We start from the raw sequence: 26,308 nt of genomic DNA, 5'->3' as shown, positions 1-26,308 counted from the left end.
CTAACCCAGGGGATATAATTTATTTTGGGGGGGAAAGGGGCTCACACAAACTCATTTATCACTTTAGGGCAGTGTTTCTCAACCTTGGCCACTTTAAGATGTGTGGACTTCAACTCCCAGAATTCCCCAGCAAGCAAGGCTGGCTGAGGAATTCTGGAAGTTGAAGTCCACACATCTTAAAGTGGCCGAGGTTGAGAGTCACAGCTTTAGGGGATCGCAGGAAGGCCACAAAATTTGAGAATTCCTGACTTAAACAGTCTCCCTTAAGCCATTGTCTTTGTTCACCATCATAGAGGAAAATAACAGGCAGCACAAGTGGAATTAGGAGCGCAATCATCCGCTTCTGGATCAATTTTTAAATAGAAAATCTCCACGTTGAAAACTAGTTCTCGTTCTTTTTGCATGAACCGTTGTGGGATCACAAAGGAATGCCTTGTGAAACTCACCTGTGGTGGGAATCGGTGCTTCATCTTTGCACGCCTAGTTTCCCATTGAGCTGCTTCCTTTGACCCGGTTAGTCGGGTTTTGTCTTGATTTGGACCAAATTCCCGGCTCTCATCCCAAAACAGGCATTCGAGAATGAGCGGGAGTCCGGTAGCATCTTTTCCCACACATTTTGCTAAATATTAAATCATTTTTAAAAATAAAAAATACGTAGTTTATAAAAATCAATAAAACGGAAAAGGTGCTACCGGACGCCTGATTTTTTGCTGCCATAGACCAACACGGCTCTCCTACCAAGAATCTTTTCTCGATTTCCTTACGTGCAACCGTGTTCCTTTTTTTTGTTGTTGTTGCCGTTCAAGCATTTTCTCGCAGTTTGCGTTTCGCATTCCCACGTCTCGCTCGCTTTTGCAAAGCCCTGGATTCCCACCCAGGCAGAACCAAAATCCCCTTCCGCCCGCCTAAACTCTCCCCGGCTTTGCTCTCCCTGTTATCAAAACAGCTTCTGCCGCTTCCGTGACAAGGCGGCCAGAGAGTAGAGCCTTATTCGCCGGCCTGCCTCTTGCTGTCTTCGGATTTGCTCGTCTCTTTTCGGAAATTTGCGCCTCTAGCTCTAACACACAGTCTCCGTTTCGGTTACCACGGGAGGGGCGGAGGGTTATCGGGCAAAACGAAGAGCATTCCTCTCTGCCAAGAAAGCAAGCAGCCCGAGAGGCGTGTTCTTTCTCTTGGTCCTGCCCTCCTCTTGGATCATGAAGGCGAACCTGCGCTTTCTCGGTCGGGCTGAGCAGCTAAAACGTCTGCATGATCGTTCCCGCTTCAACAGCAGGCGGCCCCCTCCTCCGCGATTCCGCGCCGGTCCGCGGGCAGTCTCTCGGTCGTTCTTTTCCGCCGCGGCCGTTCAGCCCCTTCGGGCATTTCCGTGGGGGCCGTTCGGTTCTTTCCGTGCGCGGAGAGGAGGGAGGGGGCGTGCGCGGGGCGGGGGCGGAGGAGAGCCGAGGCATGCTCGGCGGCGCTTGCTCCCTGGCTGGCTCCTCTCTCTCCCTCTCAGTCGGCCGCTGCTGCCTGCCTGTCGCCGGGGCTGGGAGAGCCTGAGAGAGCGTGTGTGTGTGTTATGTGAGTGACGCGGCGGAGGTGTAGTTTGACGCGGTGTGTTACGTGGGGGAGAGAATAAAACTGCGGCGAGAGCCTAGGCGCGAACGAAAGCAGTGACGGAGCAGCCTGTAGCCGGTAAGAGGAGAAAAGCAAAGAGGAGGAAGGAAGGCGACTAACAGCCCGAGAAGAAAAACAGGGAGGGGCGGCAGCCACAGGGCCGCCACCACCAGCACCAGCATCGGCGCGGCCGTTGAGGCGGGGTTGCTTCGCGGGCGGGTGTTGGTGGGGAGACCGCGATCGGGGGGAGCGGGCGAAGGATGGGAGAGCCGAGCCCCGGCCTGGCGAGCCCAGCAGCGCCGGGTCGTGTCCCCCTCTGCCCCGGGGTGGCCTTTATTTTAAAATGGAGGCGCCTGTTACCCCGCAGCCGCTCCTCTCCCGCCGAGCCCGGCCGCCGCCGGCCCGCGCGAGGAACAAAGAATAATGGCGGATGGAGACGGCGGCCGGGCGAGCGAGCAAGCGAGCGGCGGAGGGAACGGCGACGCCGCGGCCGCGCTTCCTCTGCGGGGAGGGGACGACTCGGCGGCCGTCCAGGGCTCCGGGGAGGGGGCAGTAGCGGGAATCCTGCTTTCCCGCCGCCGCCCTCTTGACCTCCGCGCCTAGAGGGAACCGGCCTGGTAGAGCGCTGCCGGGCGTCTTCCCCCTCTTGGCGTGGCCGGGTGGGAGGCCCCTTCCTGCCCTCCGGCAGTGAGAAGCCTCCGTGGCCTGAGTCGTGGTGCGGATCGCCGCCTCACGCGGGCGGGCCTCCCTTCCCTTCCCTTCCCTCGGCTGGTGTGGCTTCGGGCGCGGGTGTCCCGCTCGGCTGCAGTGGTGACTCGAGAGCAGCAGCTTGCTCTGGCAGTCAACCCCGTTTTTTCCTGACTCTGCTTGTGCTAAGAGACCTCCCCTCCCCTGCACCCCACCCCCTACGCAGCTTGGCCACCCAGCCCTAGGTAAGGAAGAATTTGGCGGCCCAGCCCCAGAACCCGCTTTGGGTTTTCCCGCCCCTCTCCAGGCAGGGAGTTCCCTGGCACTGTTCACGGGGTTGGGGCAGCCTGGCCAAGCTTGGATGCTAAGATCTGCAGTCTCTGCCGTTCTTCCTTTCTGTTTCTTGAGTTCCACATAGCCAGATGTTTCCAGGGTCATTTGTCAGAAGACCGTTTAATGCAAATTTTAAGAAGCTCAGTGGTTTTAAATTATAAAGACATGCCCAAAATGTGCATTGAGATTAAAAAGCCTTCCGACTTCCTTTGTAATAAAGTGCTTTGGATCAAACCTGTATTCTTGAACAAATTGTTTTCCCTCTCAGCTCTCTCCCTCTCTCTATATATATATTGTGAAAGGTTGGGCCTATCTAAAACAAAGTTATATATCAGCTTTTGGGAGGCTTGGTTTCACTTTTGCTCCAGTTTCACTTTTTGTACTTCACCTGTCAGGCTCGGTAATCCATGACCATGGTTAGAAGGAAAGTTATATTAAATGAAGTAATTCTTGATTATTGGTGGTACATTTTGTTTAATATTCTAAATATTAAACAATATAGCATCCATTTATATTGTGCTAAGCATAATATAAAGCAGCCCTTTTAGAATTAGGGCTACTAGATCTACGCTGCAAAGATACAGACAGCCTCAAGGTGATAGTAAATATATAGTATCTGGGCTCTCATCAAGTGGTTATCTGTACTTTTGCACTCCAGGTCTGCCAGCCCTATTAGAATATTCTAAGGCTAGAAAACAAACATGTAATTATATTCTATCCTAACAGCTTTTAGGGAAATATAGTAGTACTCAAAACGCTGAGACGGCGGCTAGTGTAAGGGAGCTTACACCTAACTTAAACTGCAGGATTTTTTTTCCAGTTTCAAATTTTATTTATAGATAATTGTAGACAGTTTATAACATACATTATTTTTAAATGCATTATTAAATTATCACACTCAGATTGGATATTAAAACTACAGCCATCTCTGAATACACCATAGAAAAGCATTCTCCAGCTTGTGCAGATTGGACACTGTTGACCCCTTCCAAACCTCAGTGAAAAAGTGCTCATGGGGATTAAAGGCTTTTTCAAAACCAGAGGATTGCACTAGTTAAGTGGATTAGGGTAAACTGGGTGTCCCTGTTGTCGCCAGCTGTTGTTGCTAGCTGATGTAGTTAGATTTCACAGATTTCATCCTTATCTTCCGTTGGCAGCTACATGCTTTGACAGAAAATAAAACTTGGGCCTAAAAGGTGCTAAAGCCTAAGAAGCACAGGTGCTCACATTCTTTTTTTTTTTACTTCCCTAATAATTATGTCTCTCTCTCTCCAACTGTTCTCCAATACTTCATGTTAGTTATTGAAAGAAAAATTATTAGGAGGAACACCATATCAAGATTTAAAGTAGTTTATTTGATTTGTATTCCACCTTTATTTTTGGTCAACTCAAGACAGTGTACACACCTCATGCTCCCACCTCCTGTTTTCCCCACAACAACAACTCTGTGAGGTGGGTTGGGCTGAGAGAGAAATGACCCAAAGTCATCCCGCCACCTTCTAGGCATATACTCTATTCTATATTTGCCTGTTAAAGAGAAACAGAGTTAGGTGGACCTTTTAATTCTATAGTCCCATATACTGATCAAGTTTACTTTACAAAAATGCAAATATATTATCTATTGCAGATAGTACACAGGTAGCGTTGAACTACACAGCTTAATCAATGGTAAGGATGCAGGGACTGTAGTTAAGCAACATTTAGAGGGCCACAAGTTTCTCCCTCAAATATAATTGGAGGAGGAAACTCCATAACGGTAGAAGCTGAAATCCCTGCAGTGTTGAAAGGAAAAAGTTGTTTGGAAGCTATATTTTCAGGCCATTTTGGTTCTTTCAAGTAGTTCTGGTTTTATTCATATCTGGAGGGTTATATTATATTGCTGTATCTAAAACAGTCACTCCGTTGCTTTTGGTTAATAGGATAGTTAGTATTCATATGCCAAGCACAATAATCCAGGATGCATTTATTCACTGCTTTCCTCCTCCTGTACTTTGAATAAAAAATTTCGATTTGCCTGTTAAAGAGAAACAGAGTTAGGTGGACCCTTTAATTCTATAGCCCCATATACTGATCAAACACCTTATTTGTTAAAATACAATGACTATTCTTCATATAATCTGTTCCGTATGGATATCATCAGAAGATGTCTGTTTTTTAAAAAGTGTGCAATACTCCATTTTCCAGGGGATGTTGCTTGTAAGTGGAGCTTTCTATTGGATTGCCTGTGCTGCAGGCCATAAATGGACTTCTAGCCAAGTTTACTTTACAAAAATGCCTCTGAAAAAACCATTGGCATTAAGGAAAGCTTGGGAAATATAATAGGACTACTAAATCAGGGCTACAAAAATTCAGACAGCTACAGGAGGACAGCAACAAGAGTTTGGGGTATCTTATTACTGCCGTCTACTAGTCATTCAGATTTTTGCACCCTGATTTAGTAGCCTTAAAAAAATAGGGCTGAACCAATGTTGATGTGCTTCAGTTTTCAGTAGTCTGTAATAGGCTACTGTAGTTACTTGTTCTTAAAAGAATACAGAACTTTTTCCATCTTGCATTTATTTTTTGCAAATTTTATAATATTTCTAATTGCTACATTATGTGTAAGGATTTTCAGAAGAATTAAATGTACTTCAGCCATGCATTACAAACCTAACATTGGAAACCTTGATATTACATATCTATTAATAGCCTGAAAATCTAGTCTATTATTTAAACTTTAATCCTAACCTCAACTATGAGATTCAATTTTTACTTTTTTTGTATATTTCCATGTATTTGCTGTTCACCCCAGATAAAATCAAAATATGTTGTGGCAATTTGTGTGGTCTGCTTGTGGATTGTGTAGAAAATTAGTTTCTAATCCAATAATTTCAAAATTTTTGGAATCATGTTTACCTGTGTCAGGATCATATTTGAAGATAAACAGTTCTCATCAACCGGAGTTGCATTAAGCCATGATCTGAATGAACCACTGTTGGCTTTTTTTTTTTTTTACATCATACTAAGTCACACAAATCATGTTTTATACATCATAGTGGCTGGATTCATATAATATATTACTAAACAAGCACCAAACAGATAACATTTTGTACAATATGTGAATCAATTCATAAAGTTGTCCCCAGACCTGTTACTCCTTTTTACCTTGTATGTGCTCACAAACAAATGATTTTCAGACTTTGTTCCCTTTAATATCTACCTCCAAAATACCAATTATTTCATGGTTCGGGGGGGAGTTGTTTGTTTGTTTTTGGTGACCTTTGCGTCAGTCTTGACTCCTGGCGACTGGACTGGTCCCTGCAGTGTTCTTGGCAGGGTTTTTCAGAAGTGGTTTGCCACTGCCTCCTTCCTAGGGCTGAGAGTGAATGACTATCCCAAGGTCACCTAGCTGGCTTTGTGCCCAAGGCGGGACTAGAACTTACAGTCTTCCGGTTGCTAGCCCAGTGCCTTAACCACTACACCAAACTGGCTCTTTGTGGTATAGCACATACACAATCCTGCACAGAGTGAAGTATAAGCAGCCTTTCATGATTTTGTCATAAAAGGCAAAGTGAAACTTTTAACTAATAGCTCTTCTGGCTCAAGCTTGAGTTGATAGGAAAAGTGTGGGAGAAGTTTTCCCACAATTCTAATGTGTATCAGTGATGGGTCTCTGTTAAAGGGCTCATCTTGACTTGAGTAATGATAATAGAAAGTCTTCATCTGCCTCATGATCTTTTGCTTAGGTGCATTTGCTAAGCTATAAACCATGGTTTTACATCAAAATGGTTGGAGTCATATAGGACATTAAGGCAAACTAAAGTCACATATTCATTATGGCTTAAGCACATAGTATAAATGAGAACCAAGCCTATATCTCCTAGAAATTTGCATGTAACTTTTCAGATGACTCCATCTTGTAAGTCCAGCAAACTTAAGAATCACCGACCTGGAACATACCCAACACTTGTGGCTTTACACAGAAGAAGAGTGGTAATGCAAATAGCTTATCTTTAAGAGAAACGTGTCTGCCATTACTCATCTGTCAAGATTGTAAGAACTTCTCCAATGATTCACTTTAGCAGACTTACAGTTATTCTGTAATCATGCTGTCCTAATTACATGCCTAAACCTGCAAACTTACGCAGATCACTTGGACATAAGGCTGATTGGACTTTGGAAGATTGACTTCCATGTAAATATTGGGCTATGTGTGATCAATTTAAAATAGTCACGTGTATGCAAAAACTCAAAATTGCATTGTTTTTTGAAGAATAAAACATTGAAATCTATGGATATTTAGGTATAGATGCAGATAAATTATTTGTTTAGCCCAAAGTCATCTTTTACTTCATTTTTATCCGAATAAGATACATAGTAACTAAGTTTTAATATGTTTGCAAATCTAAGGCAATTATCCTCCAATAAAATTAAAGCAAAAATATTTATTCAATCAGCTGTCTGCATTCTTGAAAAAAGCTTACAGCATATCAGATATACAATAAAACAGTTCAGAACAGAGCAAAACTTAGCGGCCTAGACAAGTGGCTCCACAAATACACTAACCCCAGGCTTGTGAAAAGAGCTAGGTCTTAATGGCCTTCCAGAACCCTAGAAGAGTGGTGCCATGCGTATCTCGGGGGATTTTTACCAGAGGATAGGGACTGTGACAGAAGGCGAAGGAACACACAAATAACTATTTTCCTTTTTGCAGGTAAAATTGTTTTAGTAATATATTCTTCATTAATGGGTCTGTAGTAATATAATTTATCCTGATGCCCTTACATTGGTATTATTAAAGAGTTTACCATGTGCCATTTACAATTTTGAATTGCTCCAATAAAATTAATAAAATTCTATTTCTGGTAAAGGCAGTGTTTTTTAAAAGTTCATGTTCATTTTCACAGAAACAATATAGCATCTCAAAATAACATGCCCATGTTTTTGTAAATTGTTAATATTCATAATTTACAAATGAGCAAATCTTCATTTTCATAGAAAACCCTATATTGAATCAATGACTGATAAAATTGTGCACCATCCAGAGCCTGTAGATTGGGACAGTATATAAATACTGAATAATAAATAAAACCATTGATTCTGTGTAGATATTAACTAGACAGCTAGTTAGCCTTATATCCTGATTGTGTAATATGAATCTAGTTGCTATTTAAGAATAATATAATTATATATAGAGAGAAATAAAATTGTGACACAAGTTTTAAAAACCTTAAAATTTTAAAAAAATATTTTATCCATCCTTATAGACTGTGAACTTGTATCACTGCCTTAAAAATTTGTAAACAGTTGAACATTGCATTTTAATAAGAGGTTTGTACCAGTTTCTTCCTCTTGTTGCCTTTTTTCCCTTGACATTAGAGTTGCACAGGACTATATCCAGACAATAATATGTCCCATGATTGCCCTAAGCATGCCATTTATATTCAAGTCCCGTTGAATTCAAATGATTTAATCCTGATTAAATGAATGGCAGATTCAGTGATAATTGTTGTTAAACTGGAAGTAGACAGCAAGATACCAAAGGAAGAGATGCATGTGAATGAGAACCTTGAACACTACAGTCCATGAATGGGACATTATTAATCCTGCTGAATCCTGATAGCCTTAGGTTCTGGGTTAATAGTGGTTAGCAAAGAAATTGATAAAATCCCTGGATGATTGAAAAGAGCATGTCAGAAGAGTAATAGCATGATGACATGCTTCTTTAGTTTGTAGTGTGTCATCAGATAAGGACAGAATAATTGTTTCTCTTTACCTATTCCAAATCTTAGGGATAAGGGAAATTCAAAATGTAGATAAGGAATTGGCCCTTACTACTTTCCAATTGATCTATAAGCAAACACACTTATCAGCTGATCTTAAACTATATAACTCAGTCAATGTGCTTTCATTCAATTCAGAGAACAGTTGTAGGTCTTTGTCTTTAGTCTTCAGTAAAAATTCAGGCCATGTTAGCATTGAGAATAGGATGTACAAAATGATAGGACAGTGACATTCGCTTTGTGTAAAACAGTTAACAGCATTCTGCCTTGTTTTAGTTGTACAAGTTTGGGGGATGTGTAGGTACAGTCAAGCTTGATTCATAGTGACTAAGGTTCAAAATATATAGTGTCCCTGAGTGTATCTTTTACAATGTTTCATAAAGCCCTGCCTTTGATAGGCTACAATCAGAAAATCTTAAGAGTTGGAAGGGGCCATTTAGACCGATAAGTGTGACCCCTTGCTCAGGGTAGGAATCTGAGTTAAGAGTATCTCACAACAGATGACTGCTTTCACTTGAACATGTTGAATAAAGGGGAACCCACCATTCCTCTGGGTAATTGGTTTCATACTGTTCTTACAATTCAAAAGTTTTCTCCTAACATTTAATTGCAATCTTCCTTTCTGTAACTTAAATCCATTACTCTGAGTACTGCTGTCTGGAACAAAACAGGTATCTCCTGTGTGATACCTTTTCAGATATTTGATGAGTAATGTCATATCCATTCTCAGTTGTCTTTTTGCAAGGCTAAACAGTGTCTTCAATCTCTCTTTATATGACTTTGTTTCTGACCATTCTTGTTGCTCTTCTCTGAATCTTGGAATATTTCTTACAAGGTAGTACCAGAACTGAACACAGTTCTTGAGATGGAGTTTCATCAAAGCAAAAAAAGGGAATTGATTACTTCCTTTAATTTGGAAATTATAGTTCTTTTGATGTGGCCTAAAATTGCATTTCTATTTGTTGCAGCCACTTCACAGTACTACCTCATATTGCAAATCAAACATTTGTTATGATCAGAGATCAGTAATACTAAAAGAAATTTGCAGTAAATGTTAATGCATTTTCACTGGAGCCACACAGAATTTGGCTGCTGTATTGGTAATAGTATATATTACCTCATATTCAATTTGCAGTCAACTCCTGTTCCAAAATATTTTTCATCAGTACCATTACCATCCTAGATATCACCCATCCTATACCTGTGCATTTGATTTTTGTTTGCTAAGTGAAGAAATGTGCACTCATCTTTACACTGTTACATTTCATTCTGTTGCTTTCAGCCTTTTTTCCAACCTATCAAGATAATTTTGAATTCTACTTCTGTCTTCTTGGTGATTGGCTATGCCATCCAATTATGTGTTAGCTGCAGATTTGATGAGCATTCCATCAGCCTCTTCATCAAAGTCATTAATAAAAACATTTAACAACAGAGACTGATCTTTGTGGCACCAACTTCATTTCTATCTCTAATTTGAAGAACCATTGATCAACACTTTTTGGATACGATTTTAAGTCAGCTATGTACCCTCCTAGTTATCATGCCAGTTCGCACTTAACAAGCTTGCTAAAAGCCTGTATTGTAATGGAGTGCTTTGTCAAATGCTGTGGTGATGTCAAGTTACATTATGTCCATTGCATTCCTGCAGTCTGTTAAGGAAATTAGAAAGCCAGTATGGTGTTGTGATTAAGGCACCAGACTAGAAACCCATAGACTGTGAATGCTAGGCCCGCCTTAGGAACAAAGCTAGCTGGCTAACCTTGGGCCAGTTGCTCTCTCTTAGTCCTAGGAAGAAGGCAACGGCAAACCACTTCTGAAAATATTGCCAATAAAACTGCAGGTACTTGTCCAGGCAGTTACCAGGAGTCAACAGTGACTTGAGGGCACGTGCATATGGACACACAATTAAGAAAATTACTCAATCAGAAGATAAGTTTCATCTGGGACAATTTGTTCTCAACAAAACCATGCTGAATTCTGTTATTACTGCACTGCTTTCAAGGTATATATTCTAAAATCTCCCCATATATTGGGTCAGGCTAACTGATCTCTGCTGGAACTTCTTTCCCCCATTTTTGAAGATAGGGAAGTTGGTTCTTTTTCAGTTATCTGGCACTTTGCCAGTTGTCAGGATTTCTCGAAGATAATATATAAGAGTTAGCCAAGCTCCCTTCTGCTTGACATATAAAAACACACAATCTTAATCTGTGCTCAGAATAATCAAATCCAATTCAGTGGGATAGCTCTAGAAGTATGCTGTGAAAAAGCTGGCAGAGTAAACAAGAATCTTATGCAGGCTCATTCTTGGTTTCTATAGTCCAGTACTGCTTATTGAAACAGCCACTTAACTGATCATTTTAATCTGGGATAAATTAAATGGTGTATTCTGAAAATAAAGTATGTCCTATGCTACTAAGTTCTGGGCTGTCTCCAAAGCTGAAATAGGCTGAAACATTCCCTGTCCATTATATAAATAAAATTTGAACAGGCTGAGTTGAGGCTCCAAAATGTGTTTAAAAATTGCTCAATATCTTACTAAAACTTTAAACCGCTTGTCTGTAGGGATTTTTTCACCATTTTTGTTTGTTTGTTTGTTTTTATAAGGAAGAGTTACACATTCCATAGATTCACATATCTAATGAACATAAACTGGACACAAAATAATATTGTGTAATCTGATTGTTGTTGCAGCCAGTACAGGGTATGACAGCTCTGTCTCATGGTACTGTAGGTGGAGTTAATATTTCTCTAGCCATCATAGTTGTCCAGCTAAGAATGTCATTGGAGGCTCTTAGCTATATTTTCATTAAACTCTAGCAGACAGTTATTGCATCAAAAGTCAGGATGGCTTTCATTGCCAGAGCATTTGGGGGTTTTAGGCATAGAGTATTGTTTACTATAACCTTTAGTCAATATCATGCTACTTCAGTGGTAATTGGAAAAATAGCCATATTTTCATAATATGGTCGGGTTATGGTAAAATAGTTTTAAGGAAAATTAAAATTCGTTTCAGGTATGGGTAATTGAATTTTGATAAATCCTTATTTTAAAGTTTGCAGGTTTGTTCCATGTGACATATTCCCAGTTGCATTTATAAAAATACTTCATAAGCATTTATGTTTATTTCCTGGATATATATTCCTCCCACGGCTCAGGGTGGCTTATATATTATTCTGTCCTCTAACTTTTCCTCAGAAGAAGCATTAGATTAGACTAGACTAGACTAGACTAGTCAAGAGAGTGCTTGACTAAAGCACTAGTAAGCCACCTAGTAAGCTTCCATGGCTGAAGGTGGACTTGAATCTGAATCCGTCTAGTCTCAGTTCAGCTTCTATATCACACTGGCGCAGAATGTTTTGTTGTGTATCAACCAGTGAGATTTTCTTTGTGTGTAACTAGGACAAACATAAGGCTTCTAAATAAAATTGCACTTCTTTCTGCTATTAATTTTGCTATCTCTCCCAACTGGGGAAGGCTGTCAGTGATGGCATGGAGCCTTGATGATGCAATTTTAAACTCTCATTATCACAGCTTTCCTCCTGAGTTGTAAGGAAAATTTGCCTCTTTTTTTCCTGCTCAGCCAAAGACAGGAGTTGCAGGTTTATAACCTCCTGCTTAACAAAGTTGGCTAATCACTTTGATTTGAACATACTAAATTGGGTCATTCTGGAAGATTGCCCTGTGGAATTCCTATGCTGGTCTGGGCCTTATACATCAATTGTAGATTATTGGTTGGTTTCCTGATTATACTCAGTAGTGTAAATTTTATGGAGGTTGAGTCCTGACCAAAGAGTGATCACTTCTTTATCATTAAGAATTGATCTCCCTCTCAATTAGTCTGATCTGTAGACAGATGCTTTCTCCTGGTAGAAGCTAAGGCAAGAACTACACCCATTGAATGAAATGAATATTGGGGTATTTTCCTTTTCAAAGTGTTAAGCTTGAATGAGATGGTAGAGAACCATACAAATCTAGTAATAGGTGAGAAAAATTCCCAGGTACTTGATTATACATCTCTATTCAAAACCTTCAGGAATATTTCATTTCTGAGAGGAAGAAAAATACATTGGGTCCAAGAATTACTTCTAGAGGATGGTTTGGCCATGACTCTGTGGCTGCTGAGGTTTATTTGATCATTACATGCTGTGTCATGCCCTATGCTAATATTGGAGGAGGGGTGTACAAATCCCTTTTGAAAATTAAAAAAAAGAAGCCCCAATGAAACAGTGGCAGTGCCAGTTTTCAACAGCCAAAAACAAAAACTCCTTTTTATTTTACCCACTGTAACATGGCAGTTAAATGATCATTCATCTTATCAGTTATGACCAAAGTTATGTCAGAAGTTGCATAGGGAGGAAATGTCTGCCAAGCAGGGCTTTTGCTCATCACAGTGAGAAAAACCTCATTAGTACTATTCTTTAGTACATTTACAGTGGATATAAAGATGTGTTAGGATAACAACTTTAAAATTCCCAAAGGGCCATATTCTCCAAGAGGAGGAAAAGAGCAAGCAGGTTTTAACAGGTAGATCAGAACTGTTTCTAAAGACGGCGGGAGGACATGTAATCTGAAATGTGATGCATTGTGGATTGGAGTCTTCGGTGAGACTATACTGAAACACTGAGAAACTATAGTAACACTGGGCCTTGTTTCACTTCAGTTCTTCCCATTCATTCATCATAGCACAGAGAGTTTTACCTTTTCATCTTCAAAAGTAGAACTGCTATTATTGCACACAGTGATGGTGAGCTTAGCAGCAATTCAAGTTTCAACTCCATTTGCGCTTTAAGAGTAATAAATATCCTGCAGATGAGCTATAGTAACAACCCTGCATCTTTGATTGTTTCAGAGATAAGCTTGCGTTATAGTGAATTTTATATTTAATAGTGCTCTAAACTCTAAGAAATAAGAAAAGTAGATCCAAAATATAGTACAGTGTCTTATATGCTAAAAAATGCTTGATTACCACAAGTGTCAACTCATTTGTATTCCACTCACAGGGACTCCTACTGTAGAAAAGGGAGGAGTTTTGTTCTGTTTTTGGTACACAGTTCCTTGTCTTACCTGCAACTCTTTATAGTCCCATAAATATGTTCCAAAGGATTGGGTGATTCTCTGGAATAGTTGGAGGTTACAGAGGAGGCTTTAGGATAAGGCATGCAAGTGGTCTCCCTACCATCGTGATACCATGCTGTCAACATTCAGTGTCAAACAGGCCAAATGTCAGTTCAGACTAGACTTTCAGCTTTGTTGGACTGGGAAGGAATATAAGAAATTTCCACATAAAGTACATACCATTTCTGCTGTATGACAAAGCTTAATTCTGAAATATTTGGGCCTGTGATTTTGTACGGTGGTTTGTTTTTGGGGGGGGGGGTGAGAGGAATATCAGAGTTTTATGATTTCTTGAAATTTGTGTTTATCAGTCAGAAGTTACCAATCGTGCTTGTGCTAAATCACTGCAGCATTTTGGAGAAGTAAAATCCTGAGTTTTTAAAATAAACTTCCAGAAGTGTGAAATAATCTGAAATGAAGTGGTAATAAGAACAACAATAACAATAAATACTGCAAATGTAAGCATTTGCCTGCCTCACTACCAGGGAATGTTGATACAGTAGTTTATTTCTTGGGGGGGTGGGAAATAAAAACTAGCCCAAATGCTAGGTTTTTAAGAAGTAAAATGTCTTACTTGTAATGCATATTGTGTGCTAAGAAGTATGATAAGTTATAGGTCTTCCTTTTTGTATTAGTCGTTTTAGAACTTCCTTTATCCAGGAATATATGATTTTGAAATTCAGTTCTTTGTTACAAAAGTAAGAATACTGGAAAGTTTGATAAAACTATAAATTTATTATCAAACTATTTTGCTGAGAATTCAATTACACCAGAAATTTACTGTAGAATAAATTATATTATCAGTGATTGATTTATGGATTATGTTCCATCAAGTCAGTGTAGACTCTTAGCAACTGCATAGATTTTCTCCAAAACAAATAGTTTTTTAAAAAAAAGACACCCCTCCCCTCCAGATGCTTGTGATTCCCTGGGGGATCCCTTAGGGGTGATTTCCAGGATTCTCCTTAGCTCTGGAGAATTCTTCAGGCTGCAGGAGTCCTGCCTGCGCCCAGAAAAAGCTGCGCTGCTGGCTCCACTTCAAAAACAAGGAGCTGATCAATGAGTCATTTCCCAACGGACATCCCTGCATGTGGACTTTATTTTCTTCATTGACACACAGACTTCTTAAGTATAGCATTCCCAGTGTGTTCAGCTTATTTTATGTATCTCCTGACATGCACTCACTTACATGTAACAGGATAGGCAGAAACACATTCTTATACAGAGCCATTTTTACTTCTTCAAATAAATACGCATTTATCACAACAGACAACATATAAGACTTCTTTTAAACAGACTTCTCCAAAGCATATTTAACAAACTAATCCCCCATAGGTCTTGCATTCACTCATGCAGAATATCCCCCTGGGTAATTCCTTAGGTGAGCACTAGCGCAGCTGCTGCCTCGGATTTTGCCCTTCCTAACGGAGGAGTTGACTGAAGAGAGTAAATAGTGGGAATTTTGGGTACCTTGTTCTTAATTTTAACAGAAAGCTTGGCAAAACAGCCAAACCATGGATTTTAGAAAGGTTGATTTTAATAAATTAAAGAGAAGTAGAAAGATGGCATAAACTTTAAGCAAACCTTAAGGCAAAGATAATTGTAGCCAGCTGGGACTTACTGAAAAGGAAATTAAGAGGAGTGTAATCTCAAACAATGCTAATGAGGAAGAAGGCTAGGAGACATTTAAAGAAGCCAATTAGGTTGAATAGGCAACTTGTGAAGATGCTGAGACTGAAGAAGATTGCTTAATGTAAATTGAAGGAAGAGCTAACTACCAACAAGGTCAGCTCAGAAATGTAGGAATCGGGTCAGGAAAGCAAAGCCTAACAAGAGAAACAAAATCTAGCAAGAAGGATTTTTGAAATATGTCAATTGCAAGAGGAAGACAAAGCAGGCAGTGGGCTCATTACTTATTCCAAATGGAGAGATCTTAAAAGATGACCAAAATAAATCAGAGGAACCTAGCTCTGTCGTACTTCCAAAGGAAGTGGTGATTTGAGTAGCATAGATTGAACACAACAGGCAAGGGTGCAGGTCAATAAGGATATGGTAAAGAATCTAGCTAGTTTGAATGCCTTCAAGTCCCTGGCAAAATACGTCTTTGAGTAGAGAAGGAACTGGTTGATGGGCTGTTGGGATCTCTGTCAAGTATCTTTGAGGAGATCTGGAGAGGTGCCAGAGAAGAGCTAACATGTTCCCCTTCTTCAAGAAAGGAAGAAAGGATCCCAGTAATTATCAACCAGTGACACATCAATATCTCAAAATATGTTACATCAGATTTTTAAAGCAACCCATTTGTAAGCATCTTGAAGATAATGCCTTAATTGCAAAGATTTACACACATTTTTGTCAATTTCTGTAAGCAATTTCATCATCTCCATTGAAAAGTAACTATTTTAAAGGACAAGAGGAATGCTGCAGGTATTATCTGCCACAGTTCCAGCAAAACTTTTGACAAGATTCCACATGACATTCTCATTGAACAGTCATTAGTGTGGTTTGGATGGCATCACAATATGATGGGCCTACAGCTAGCTGGCTTCTTTTCTTCTTTTAATGACTTTACATTGAGTTAGAGAGCTATAACTAGTTGTGTCCCACAAGGAACTGCCTTGGGGTCAGTATTAATGCAATAATTTTTAATGAGCTGGATAACTGGATTGATGGGCTGCTTATCAAATTTATGGATGACCAAAAAAAAAAGGTTTGACCAGCACCAAGGAAGTCAGAATTAGATTGTAGTTTAATATGGACAGGTTGGAAGACTGAGCTGAGATAAACAAGATACTCTTGGAAAAGGGAGAAATCTAAGGTGTTACATTTAGGGAGGAAAAATGTAGGACAGATATACAAGATGAGGGATTCATGGCTTGGGGCACATCAAAAAATGACTTGGGTGTGGTCGTTGACAGCAAGCTGAACAAGAGACAGCAGTGTGAGACAGCTGCTAACACAGTTCTGGGTGCATCAGAGGAAGCATAAATCCTTAATCCCTCTGTTCATCTGGAATACTGTGTATGATTCTGTGCACCACATTTCCAGACAGATATTGTTAGGTTAAAGCAGGTTCAGAAGAAGGCAAAATATGATACAGAAAGTTGAGGATAAGCGCTGTGAGCTCAGACTGAAGGAACTTGGGATGTTCCACCTAGAGAAAAGAAGACTGAGGGGAGACATGGTATCAGTGTTCCCCTAACCCCATAGTGAAGATGGTGAGGAACCATTTTCCATTGCCATAGAAACTAGGACCAGGAATATTGGTTGTAAATTGTAGCTATCTGTATGTCATTTAAATACAAGGAAAAAGCTATTGTTGGTAAAATCTGTGGAACAGTCTATCTATGCAGGTTGTAAGTTCTCCACTTCTGGAAGTTCTTAAGGAGAGCCTGGAGAGCCATCTCTCAAGGATGGCTTAGTTTTCCCCACAAATTGCAGAGGGTTGGACTAGTTGATCTTTGGGGTCCTTTCCAACTCTACAGTTCCGTCATTTTGAGATTGTATGCACCTGCAGCCTTACCATTTTTCAACATTCTCATGGCATTTGTGACTCTTTGGGTTGTTTTTTACTTCAGTACTAGCATTTATAGCATTTATTGTTGTTTCATTATTTTATCATATAACTATCATTCCAAATACTGTTTCCATCATTCCTCCACATCAGTTTCATCCGAAATCATTTTATCACCTTCAAATTCCACTAACTCCATCGGTGCCTTCTTTTTTATCTCTATTCACCCATTTCTGAAACAATTTTATATTTCCATCAAAATCACTCTGCATTTCATCTGCCTCTTTTAATCTTAACTGTTCCTTTGATTACACTCTTTTTAACTATGCAGCAACCATTCTGTTAATATGCATTTTTCTCCTCTGCAGCCTTTCATGTCATGCTTCCAGCAAGGATCCTTTCTCATTCTTTCCATTTAACTTTTTTCTGTGCTCTCATCTTCATCCATTCACGTCCCATTGCAGAATAATTATTTCTGTTGGATCACATGTGTTCAGAATTTTCCCCCAAACTCATCTCCTGTTCTTCCATCATCACCTTTCACTGAAGTATAACATGCAGCTATCACCAATCTATTAATTCTATTTTCATGCATGCCCACAACATTCTAAATGATAACAATTCATACTTCCTGACCTATATTATAGCTCTGTCATTCATTGTTATGCCTAAAGGTTCACTTCTCTGCATGTATTCATCAACTCCCCAAGATCAGATTAGCTTTGTTGAGATCTGTTACAATCTTCCTCCTCCTCTTAGTTTCCCAGACATATAGGTATTTTTCTTTCATTTCTTAATTCATGCTCTGTCATTTACTCCTCTTACATTCTAATTTACAGTGTTCCATACAGCACAGTCAGCACCAAGTTGGCCCATAGATACTCATCTCCTCATATTCTTCATGATTTTGCTCAATCAAGGTTTTCACATAATGCTTTTTTTGTAAGATGGAGTTGATTGCCAGCTTTAGTTGAAACTGTGCCCCTTGTAGTTTTTCCTGCTTAACAATAAGAATAGTAGTGGTCAGTCTGGGCACATTTTGGCCAGAATGCCGTATGTACAACCAAAGCCCAGCATTCTCATACAGTTTCATGCAAGGTAGAACGTCTAAATTTTAATGATAGCAAGTTTTATCATAAACTAGGTTATGATAGTAAGTCCTCGACTTACTATCGCAATAGGGACCGGAAAATTTGTTGTTACGCGATGTGGTCATTAAACGAGGTATCGTGACAGCACATTTTACAACATTTTTTCGGCGATCGTTAAGCAAATCACTGCAGTCATGGAGTGAATCACATGGTCCCCCATTGATTTTGGTTGTTGGAAGCCAACTGGGAAGGTCACAAATGGCGATCATGTGACACCAGGACACTGCAACCATCATAAATACATGCGGTGCCAAGTGCCCAAATTTTGATCACGTGACTGTGGGGGCACTGATGGTTGTAAGTGCGAGGACCGGTCATAAGTCACTTTTTTCAGCACTGTGGTTACTTCAAATGGTCGCTAAACAAATGGCAAATCAAGGACCACCTGTATTTGCCAGAATTATTGTTACATAATTCATTTTTATGCTACTTCTATCTTTAATTTGATCACCTGTTGTGCTAGTGGTTTTCTTAGATAAAAGAGCATAGTAATCTTAAGCAAGATAGGAAAAACCGGCAGAGACAACTTCTGGAAATGAGAAATGCTTCTCCCTTCTTCTTACCCTGCATCATGTCTGACTTATTCAGTAGGTCCTCTCTCTTCTTGTGTGAAAGGACTGGGAGGCTGCCAAGGGAGTGGCAGAACAGGGAAGCCGAGTTCTACTGGTTAGTTTACATAAGGTTTTCTCTAGATTGAACCCAAGTACTGGAAATAAGTGCTGTTTGAGTTTACTCCTAAGTAAATACAAATTGTGTATTATTTTTGTACTGTTAAATCTAATTGTGAGCAGAACTGCAGTAATTAATTTATGGCCAAGTATGTAAGTGAAGGAAAGTTGTAATGTAATGTAAAATAAAACAGTAACTAATAAATACATGTTTATTATTTTTTACAATAAATGCATATTCTTTATTTGTTAAATGTGAGTGGTGATGTTTATAATAATAATTATTATTATTATCATTATCATTATAGATAACTAAATGACCATGGAATCTGGTGCAGAGAACCAACAGAGTGGAGATGCAGCTGTTACAGAGGCAGAAAATCAACAGATGACTGTACAGGCACAACCACAAATTGCAACATTGGCCCAGGTACAAATTTGTACAGACTGATTTATTTCCCATATGTGGGATCTGCAACTTTTTGGGTTGGTGAACACACTTGAAATTTTGTGACATTTTTGTGGCAAAGGAGGCTAGTGGTAGGACACCCATTTATAAAAAATTACTGCCATAGGGAAATAACAAATTTTAAAGCACTACGGGTATTTTAAATAAGTTTTATACATCTTTTTTAGTTTCAGTGGAAAATAGTATCAGCTATTGAAGATATTTTAAAATATTTTAAATAGTCAATTTAATAAGTCAGTTGTAGAACATCAGAACTCTTGAAATAATGTGATACAAAATCCCCTGTTTTGTTCTGAGTTTGGGAGAAGACTTAAGGGTATTCTAAGCTCTCAGTGTTCAGCATGGCTGCATATATCTAAGACCATTTTAACTTGTAATGTTTTATACATCTGTGCAAAGCATGAATTTACCAAAATACCATCTGTCAACCTTTGAGGTCCTTGCTTCTACATAGTATTGTTGTTTTCCAGCCATATAGGCACATTTCATATTAAAGCTGCCCACCATTTTATTTTCTGAAGAGGTTTATGGCAGTAATGGCAAACCTTTTGGACTCAATGTGTCAAAAATTCAGAAAATGCCTAACTTGGCTCTGTTGGCATGTCACCCCCAGCCTGAACAAAAGAGAAACAATTCTTTACATATTTATTTATTTAAATAAAATACAAACCAATTTTGGATGGCTAAATGGGGGGAGATAGGTGGGTGTGGGAAGCTGCAGTGCCCTTTGTTCATTCAGTTTCTTTGGTAATTGAAACATGGAGAATAGTTGTTGGGTGTTGGTGAATACTGGCGTGTCACCTAAAATAACGTGTCATGTCACCTTTGACATGTGTGTCATAGGTTCGCCATTACTGGTTTATGGGGTCCATTTGATGTCTTGGAAATAAAGTCTTGGAAATAAAAATGAGAGTGGAGATTGACAATTTGCTTTACAAGATACCTTCATTCTTTAAAAAAAAATTAAGTAAAAGAATAGGAAATCTCCTAGGTGCCCTGTGGTGTTTAATGCCACATTGTAGATTCAAGAAGTAGCCTTGGCAGCTGCCATTAAGTTCAGTTTGTGGTTAGGTGATTGTTGAACTAAATGTTGTGACACAGCTCCTATTCAGAACAGAAAGCAAAAAACCACATCTGACTAATATTTATAGTTTTAATATTGTATTTTATTTGAAACAGTCAAAGGCTGTTAAGTTCCCATTAATTGCAGCAGGTCAAACTGTGACTCTCCAAACACAGCCTTTAACTATATCGTGAGTGGACAAAAGATTATTGTTCTCTTAATAAGTATTATCAATCAGAACATCTAAAACTAGCCTATATAAATGGTGAAATGGGTAATAGATTGGACTAAGCAAAGGATAGAAGGGAACAGTTAGAGTGGGAAAATGCAGAGAGTATTATATACAGTTGCTAGAGTTACTGTATCTTCTGTTCGAGAAATATTCTGATTCCATAACCATTACTAGTAATACTAATTTTCATAGCACTTTATATGATCACCCTTTCTTCTACTTACTGAGGATGGATAGTAAATTGTTCAAATGTAAGAACAGAAAATTGTTCAAAATAACATTGCACTATCTAATAGTGAACACCTACATGGAAAATGTAGTGGATTTTTAGGGATTTGAATGTAAAATATTCATTGGTTTGCAATTAGCTTGAAAAGTTGGTACTAAAACTCTCAGCTGTACAAAGCAAGAGTGTATATTCACATCCTTGGATGTTTCTTTCTGAGGAAAAACTAAAATGATGGCTTCTGATTTATCGTGAACAATATGTACATTCACAATTTCTGCAGGATCCCTGTAGCGTGCTACAAACAGGTAGTAAAATATCTAAGCTTTTGCATATTGGAAGTTTCATAATTTTGTACTATTGATCTATAAATAATAGATATAACTACATAAAGTTAATGATATTAATTGCATGAAAGGAAACAGATATAAATGATCGTAGCTATTTATTTCCAGGGGCTTTCTTGCAAAAGCTAATCATTGCTAAGCTTACCCAGGTGGTTCAAATATTGCATCCAAATGTATATCTGCATACCAAAGTTTTGCTATATAGCTGGAATAGAATTTTAACTTAGGCAGTTTTGCTCCCAGCTAGGCATTCCCTGAGACATTTAGTGTTTCAGGGAATGCCTGGGTGCACACAAGCACTCACATCTCTACATACAGTTTGTCTTGTATACAAACGAATTCTCTCCCTGCAGGAAATGTTATACTACCTCTCCAGAGTATGATAGATCTGGGGATACATCAAGGCTACTAAAGAGAGGAGGCATAGCTGTCTCCCTTCCTCCCCAGTGATACCGTTGCAGCTGACCTTAACAACAGGGAATTGAGAGCTCAGCCACATATTATTGGTGGAAGCAAGGGTTAGTGCAAGATAGGGAGCAGGTGAGTTCTGGGAAACTGTGGCAGGCCGCACAAGAGCCATTTAGGAGCTGCAAATGATCTGCAAACTGGGGGATTCCTATCCTTACTCTGACATTAAAACGGTTTTTTAAATGATGTGTCACTCTCTTTTGTTAGGTATCTATGCCAGCAGCTCATGCAACATCTTCCGCGCCCACTGTGACCTTAGTGCAACTGCCTAACGGGCAGACAGTTCAAGTCCATGGTGTTATTCAAGCTGCCCAGCCATCAGTTATTCAGTCTCCACAAGTCCAGACAGTTCAGGTAAACTGTAAGGAATTTTTTTAAATTACCACAAGAAGTATAGAAATACTGGGAAATGGCTGTATAATGAGCTATGTTAGGCGGAATATACCTGTGACATGCCAATTTAAGCTTATGAGCGTGAGTTCTAAACAGTGCCTTGTGGTAGTTCTCTATTATTATTATTCCACAGATAATCCATACTACTTTAGTTTTATTATTTTGTCTTAAGTTTGAATTGTGACTTCCTGGGTACAAGAATACATACACACTGGTTAGGATTTAAAAAGTTACTTTCAAAGTGTGTGCTCAGATGGGACTTGGAAGCTTCATGGCTAAAGTGGATTCTATCTTCTTTCAAAGTTCTTCTCAGTAAATTTCCTCTGTGATTCAGGTACAGAAATGTAGGAGCAAGGGTGGTGTCACAACTTCCTTTTCTATCCAGAACTTTAATTGGAGGAAATAACAGGTTGAAAATAGTGATGTTTTTGATGGAATACGCAGTCCATCACAAGAAAGTAGTAGCCTTTTTTAGTTCCTACTAAACAGAAATATATGTTTGTATCATTGAAAGTACATGCACACATGCACCTATTAATTTTATTTAATCAGTTAATATATCACCTACCATAACAAGAATAAAAAAAACTTAAAGTGATGTAAGAGAGTTATTTTAAGAAAGAGACAATGTATTTCCATATTTGTGTATGACTGACTAGTCACTTAAAATAGTTCATATAACTCCTAGGCGAGAGAACAGTTCTCATTTTTGGGCTAAAATAAAAGGTTTGTGTACTCCTCCAAAATGACAAAATCTAAACATTTTATATGGTTCTCTAAGTAAGCAAGTTCCCATATATCATCATTCCTTTGCATTTATAAGTATAAAAGCAGGAACTATACAAATTGTTTTGATGTTGGCTTCCTAAAATATCTGGCTGACCAGATTGAAATCATGATGCTGGATTAGACAGATCTTAATTCTGTAGGACTTTTTATTCTTAAAGATTTGAGTAAGTGAAATATCCAATTGGCATAACTATAACTATAGGTTATAACATCAGAAATAATTTCCTATTCCCCTTCTTCTGAAACTAATTATTTACCATGACAGAGAATTTTAATAAACCTAAAAGCTTGCAATTATTTTTAAAAAAGGTTGGGCTACTTAAAGTACTGCCTCATTGGAATATATTTTTTCTCTTACTGAGAACCAATAATCACAAAAGAATCAGACTACTTAACGCCAGTTTTTGTGCAGTTGTGTAAGAAATATTGTTTGTTTGTTTTAATCGATACATACCCAGAAAAAGATATTTATTTCTTCATTTAAATAAAGATCACTGTTCTTCCATTTCATTTTTTGTGTTCCATAATTTTTCTTAAACTTTCATTAATTTAAATAAATAACAATATTATCTTGTTTAATACACAAAACAATACAATTTAGGCAGAATGCAGGAATTCTTATTATAGTTATTCGAGATACATGACTGACCAGAGTAGAATTTAGAAAGAGATGATTAAAGGCAAGAGTGCAGGAGGAATATTGCAGTATTAGAACAAGTATTTTAGTTTCTTGTGGTTATACCAAACACTGTATACATTTGCTGCGTCCTGAGCTACATATGTCTTACAGTAGCAGATTTCCCAATAATATGAGCTTTTTTTCAGATTTTTTTAAACATTGCTACATATTCAGTTTTTCTCTGTTGTGTCTTTATACCCCACAGAAGGTCAAATCAGGAAATGATGCCAGATCCCATCTGAGCAGAGCAAGTTATATCTTCCATCCACTACCAAATACTCTCCTTTTTTCTTTTTAGCATTCCTGATGTCAACATTTATGGAATTCTGTTCATGGAATTTCTTTACATTTTTCTGAAAATGTCCTCCATGTTTCAAATGTTTCAGAAATGATAGATTGCTGTTTCCATAGCCCTGCAGACTTTCATATATAGAAGATGATTTTATGATTTTAAAATAGTACCTGTCATGAGCACTGATGATGAGCAGGAGGGGGCCTCTATCCAGGGGGGAAAACGCATGTGTAATACTGAGGAATTAAGCAGCCATTCAAAGAGACACAGATCAGACCCGCCTTGACTTTTGGGGTTTATCTGTCTGGGTTTTTCTCACACTTCTTCAGTTTGTTAGGATTCTGTTTTATGTAGCAGTAATAAACACTAGAGACCTACTCCTCATCTCATCGTGATTTGTGATTGTTAGGACAGTACCTTCTTAATAATGTTTAAAATGGTAAAATTACTATGCTTTTATATCTAGATCTCCACTATTGCAGAAAGTGAAGATTCACAGGAATCTGTGGACAGTGTCACAGACTCCCAGAAACGAAGGGAAATTCTTTCTAGGCGACCTTCTTACAGGTATGAATGTAATGTCACAATGCCTGCATTCAGCAGGTCAGCCCGTGGAAGATCTGCTAGGGATTCCATCCTATAATTAGAATCTGGGAGCAGGCAAACCTAGAGTATGGATTATGGCTGCCCAGTGTGGGCTATAATTGGATTGTGAGGCCTGTCATTCAGGAGTTCCGTCTTACACAGCGCGTACACACTGTTAGGTCCTGTGTGAGGGAATTACTGTGGTGGAATGATTGGTTACTTTAATCAGTAGCTTGCAAGCAAAGTGGGAAGACATAAAATAAGTTGTTACATTCATATTTGAATTCTTTCATTCATGAAATATATAAGATACTTTCTTTAGAGCAATATCCTGTTCAGAGGAGTAATGTTTAGGAATCTGCAAGGTGTCTGTGTATGGAACAACCAGTCAGATTAATGTAAAGTGTTAACAATGTTATTTGCTGTATTATTCCAAGCACCGTCTGTTTGTAAAAAAGCTCCTTTTTTGCACAAGCTGCCCTTTCTCAGTTTACATCATCAAAGTTTTTCCTTGTGCTTTCTTAGTGTGCATGCAGAGTAAAATCATAAAGATATGCTTCTTGTCATTTCATTGTAATAAAATTTCAGTTGAAATATTTATTGCTGTGAAGTGGTGGAATGGGAGATTTATGAAAGGGAGCAAAATATCTTGATTCTCCATTGAGTTCCCTGGGGCATTTTAACTTTCACAGCTAGCACAGGATAGATCTAAGGGATAGATTGAGGAAGCTTAGGATTCTTGTTCTCTCAGCAAGTCCTTGACAGTGCCAATTTTGGCCTCTCTGTTAGCAGATTTGTATCAGCAGCTGGAAAATGGTATTCTATCCCTGACATTGCAAAGGAATGGCATAACTTCAAAAATCTATCTGGCAGAGAACTTACTCCAAATTCTGAAGATCTTTAGACAGTATAAAATGCCCTCAACTTCTTAACTCTCTTAATTACTTGCTCGCAACTCTGATTAATCTTACCTGTCTTTATCTTTACCACTCTCATATTTTTACCACGTTCACTGGAAATCTTATCGTTCCATAGCCATTTGCTCTTTGGTATCTTGGTTTCATACTTATTCCTTTCAGTTTCTAGTTCCTAACCTGCTTGCTAAAAATCATTTTCCTTAGTACTTATTACCAGTCCAGTAGGTATTTCTCTAATTGTGAAGTCTTATGACTTGGCAATTTTTATTTTTTTAAAACTAGTGGTGGTGGTAGTAGTAGTAGTACTATGACTACAAAGGAGATCCTTAAGCACAATCTAGTAGAATCTAACAAATCTACAGTATGATTACTTTTGAGATATAATGCATTGTTCTGTTTAGTCTGTCTCAAAAGCAGTAATACAGAATTGTGAGAGGTACAGGAAAAAGTATCCAAATGCTGAAAAGGCTAGATGAAGGGGGAAGGAGATACAGTAAAACTCTGAATTGTTATGAGCAGTTGATTTGGAGCAGACAAAAGAAACTAGCTTTTAATTTCTCATAGTACATAATGTATGTTTTTGAATTTCATTGCTATTATAACTCATGGACAAGGACAGGTAGGTTAAAGATTATTATCCTGGCAAGAACAGAAGTACAATTACCTTCATGCCATACTTCTAAGAAAAATATAGCTGACCACGATTAGGTTGGATTCTTAATACTCTCAGGATTCTCTACAAGTCTTCTGTTACATGTACTGTATGATTATCATAAACATAGCTACTGGATTGGTTAAGATTTCTCCAATATTACTTCTTTTTTAGGAAAATATTGAATGATTTGTCCTCAGATGCCCCAGGAGTGCCAAGAATTGAAGAAGAAAAATCTGAAGAGGAAGCAACAGCACCTGCTATTACTACTGTCACAGTGCCAACTCCAATTTATCAAACAAGCAGTGGGCAATATAGTACGTGACCTCTGTTTCTTGTATGATAGCAGGAAAGGAAAAGCATATAAAGTCTT

At 38.7% G+C, this 26,308-nt stretch overlaps 1 protein-coding gene across 2 annotated transcripts in view; it reads left to right on the top strand.

The window, feature by feature from the left end:
- Nucleotides 1–1,451: 1,451 nt before the first annotated feature.
- CREB1 (cAMP responsive element binding protein 1) overlaps nucleotides 1,452–26,308 on the top strand; it is a 46,692-nt gene continuing 21,835 nt past the window's right edge. For both annotated transcript variants that reach the window (XM_063317940.1, XM_063317939.1), the window contains exons 1-5: nucleotides 1,452–1,674; nucleotides 19,132–19,253; nucleotides 21,836–21,982; nucleotides 24,248–24,348; nucleotides 26,110–26,252. In XM_063317940.1, coding sequence (XP_063174010.1) covers nucleotides 19,140–19,253; nucleotides 21,836–21,982; nucleotides 24,248–24,348; nucleotides 26,110–26,252 — 505 coding nt within the window. In that variant the 5' untranslated portion in view covers nucleotides 1,452–1,674; nucleotides 19,132–19,139. The remainder of the gene's footprint in view (nucleotides 1,675–19,131; nucleotides 19,254–21,835; nucleotides 21,983–24,247; nucleotides 24,349–26,109; nucleotides 26,253–26,308) is intronic.

This window comes from Candoia aspera, chromosome 1 (assembly GCF_035149785.1).
Source record: "Candoia aspera isolate rCanAsp1 chromosome 1, rCanAsp1.hap2, whole genome shotgun sequence".
NCBI classification, from domain to species: Eukaryota; Metazoa; Chordata; class Lepidosauria; order Squamata; family Boidae; genus Candoia; species Candoia aspera.
This window is presented reverse-complemented; position numbering and strand designations above follow the sequence as displayed.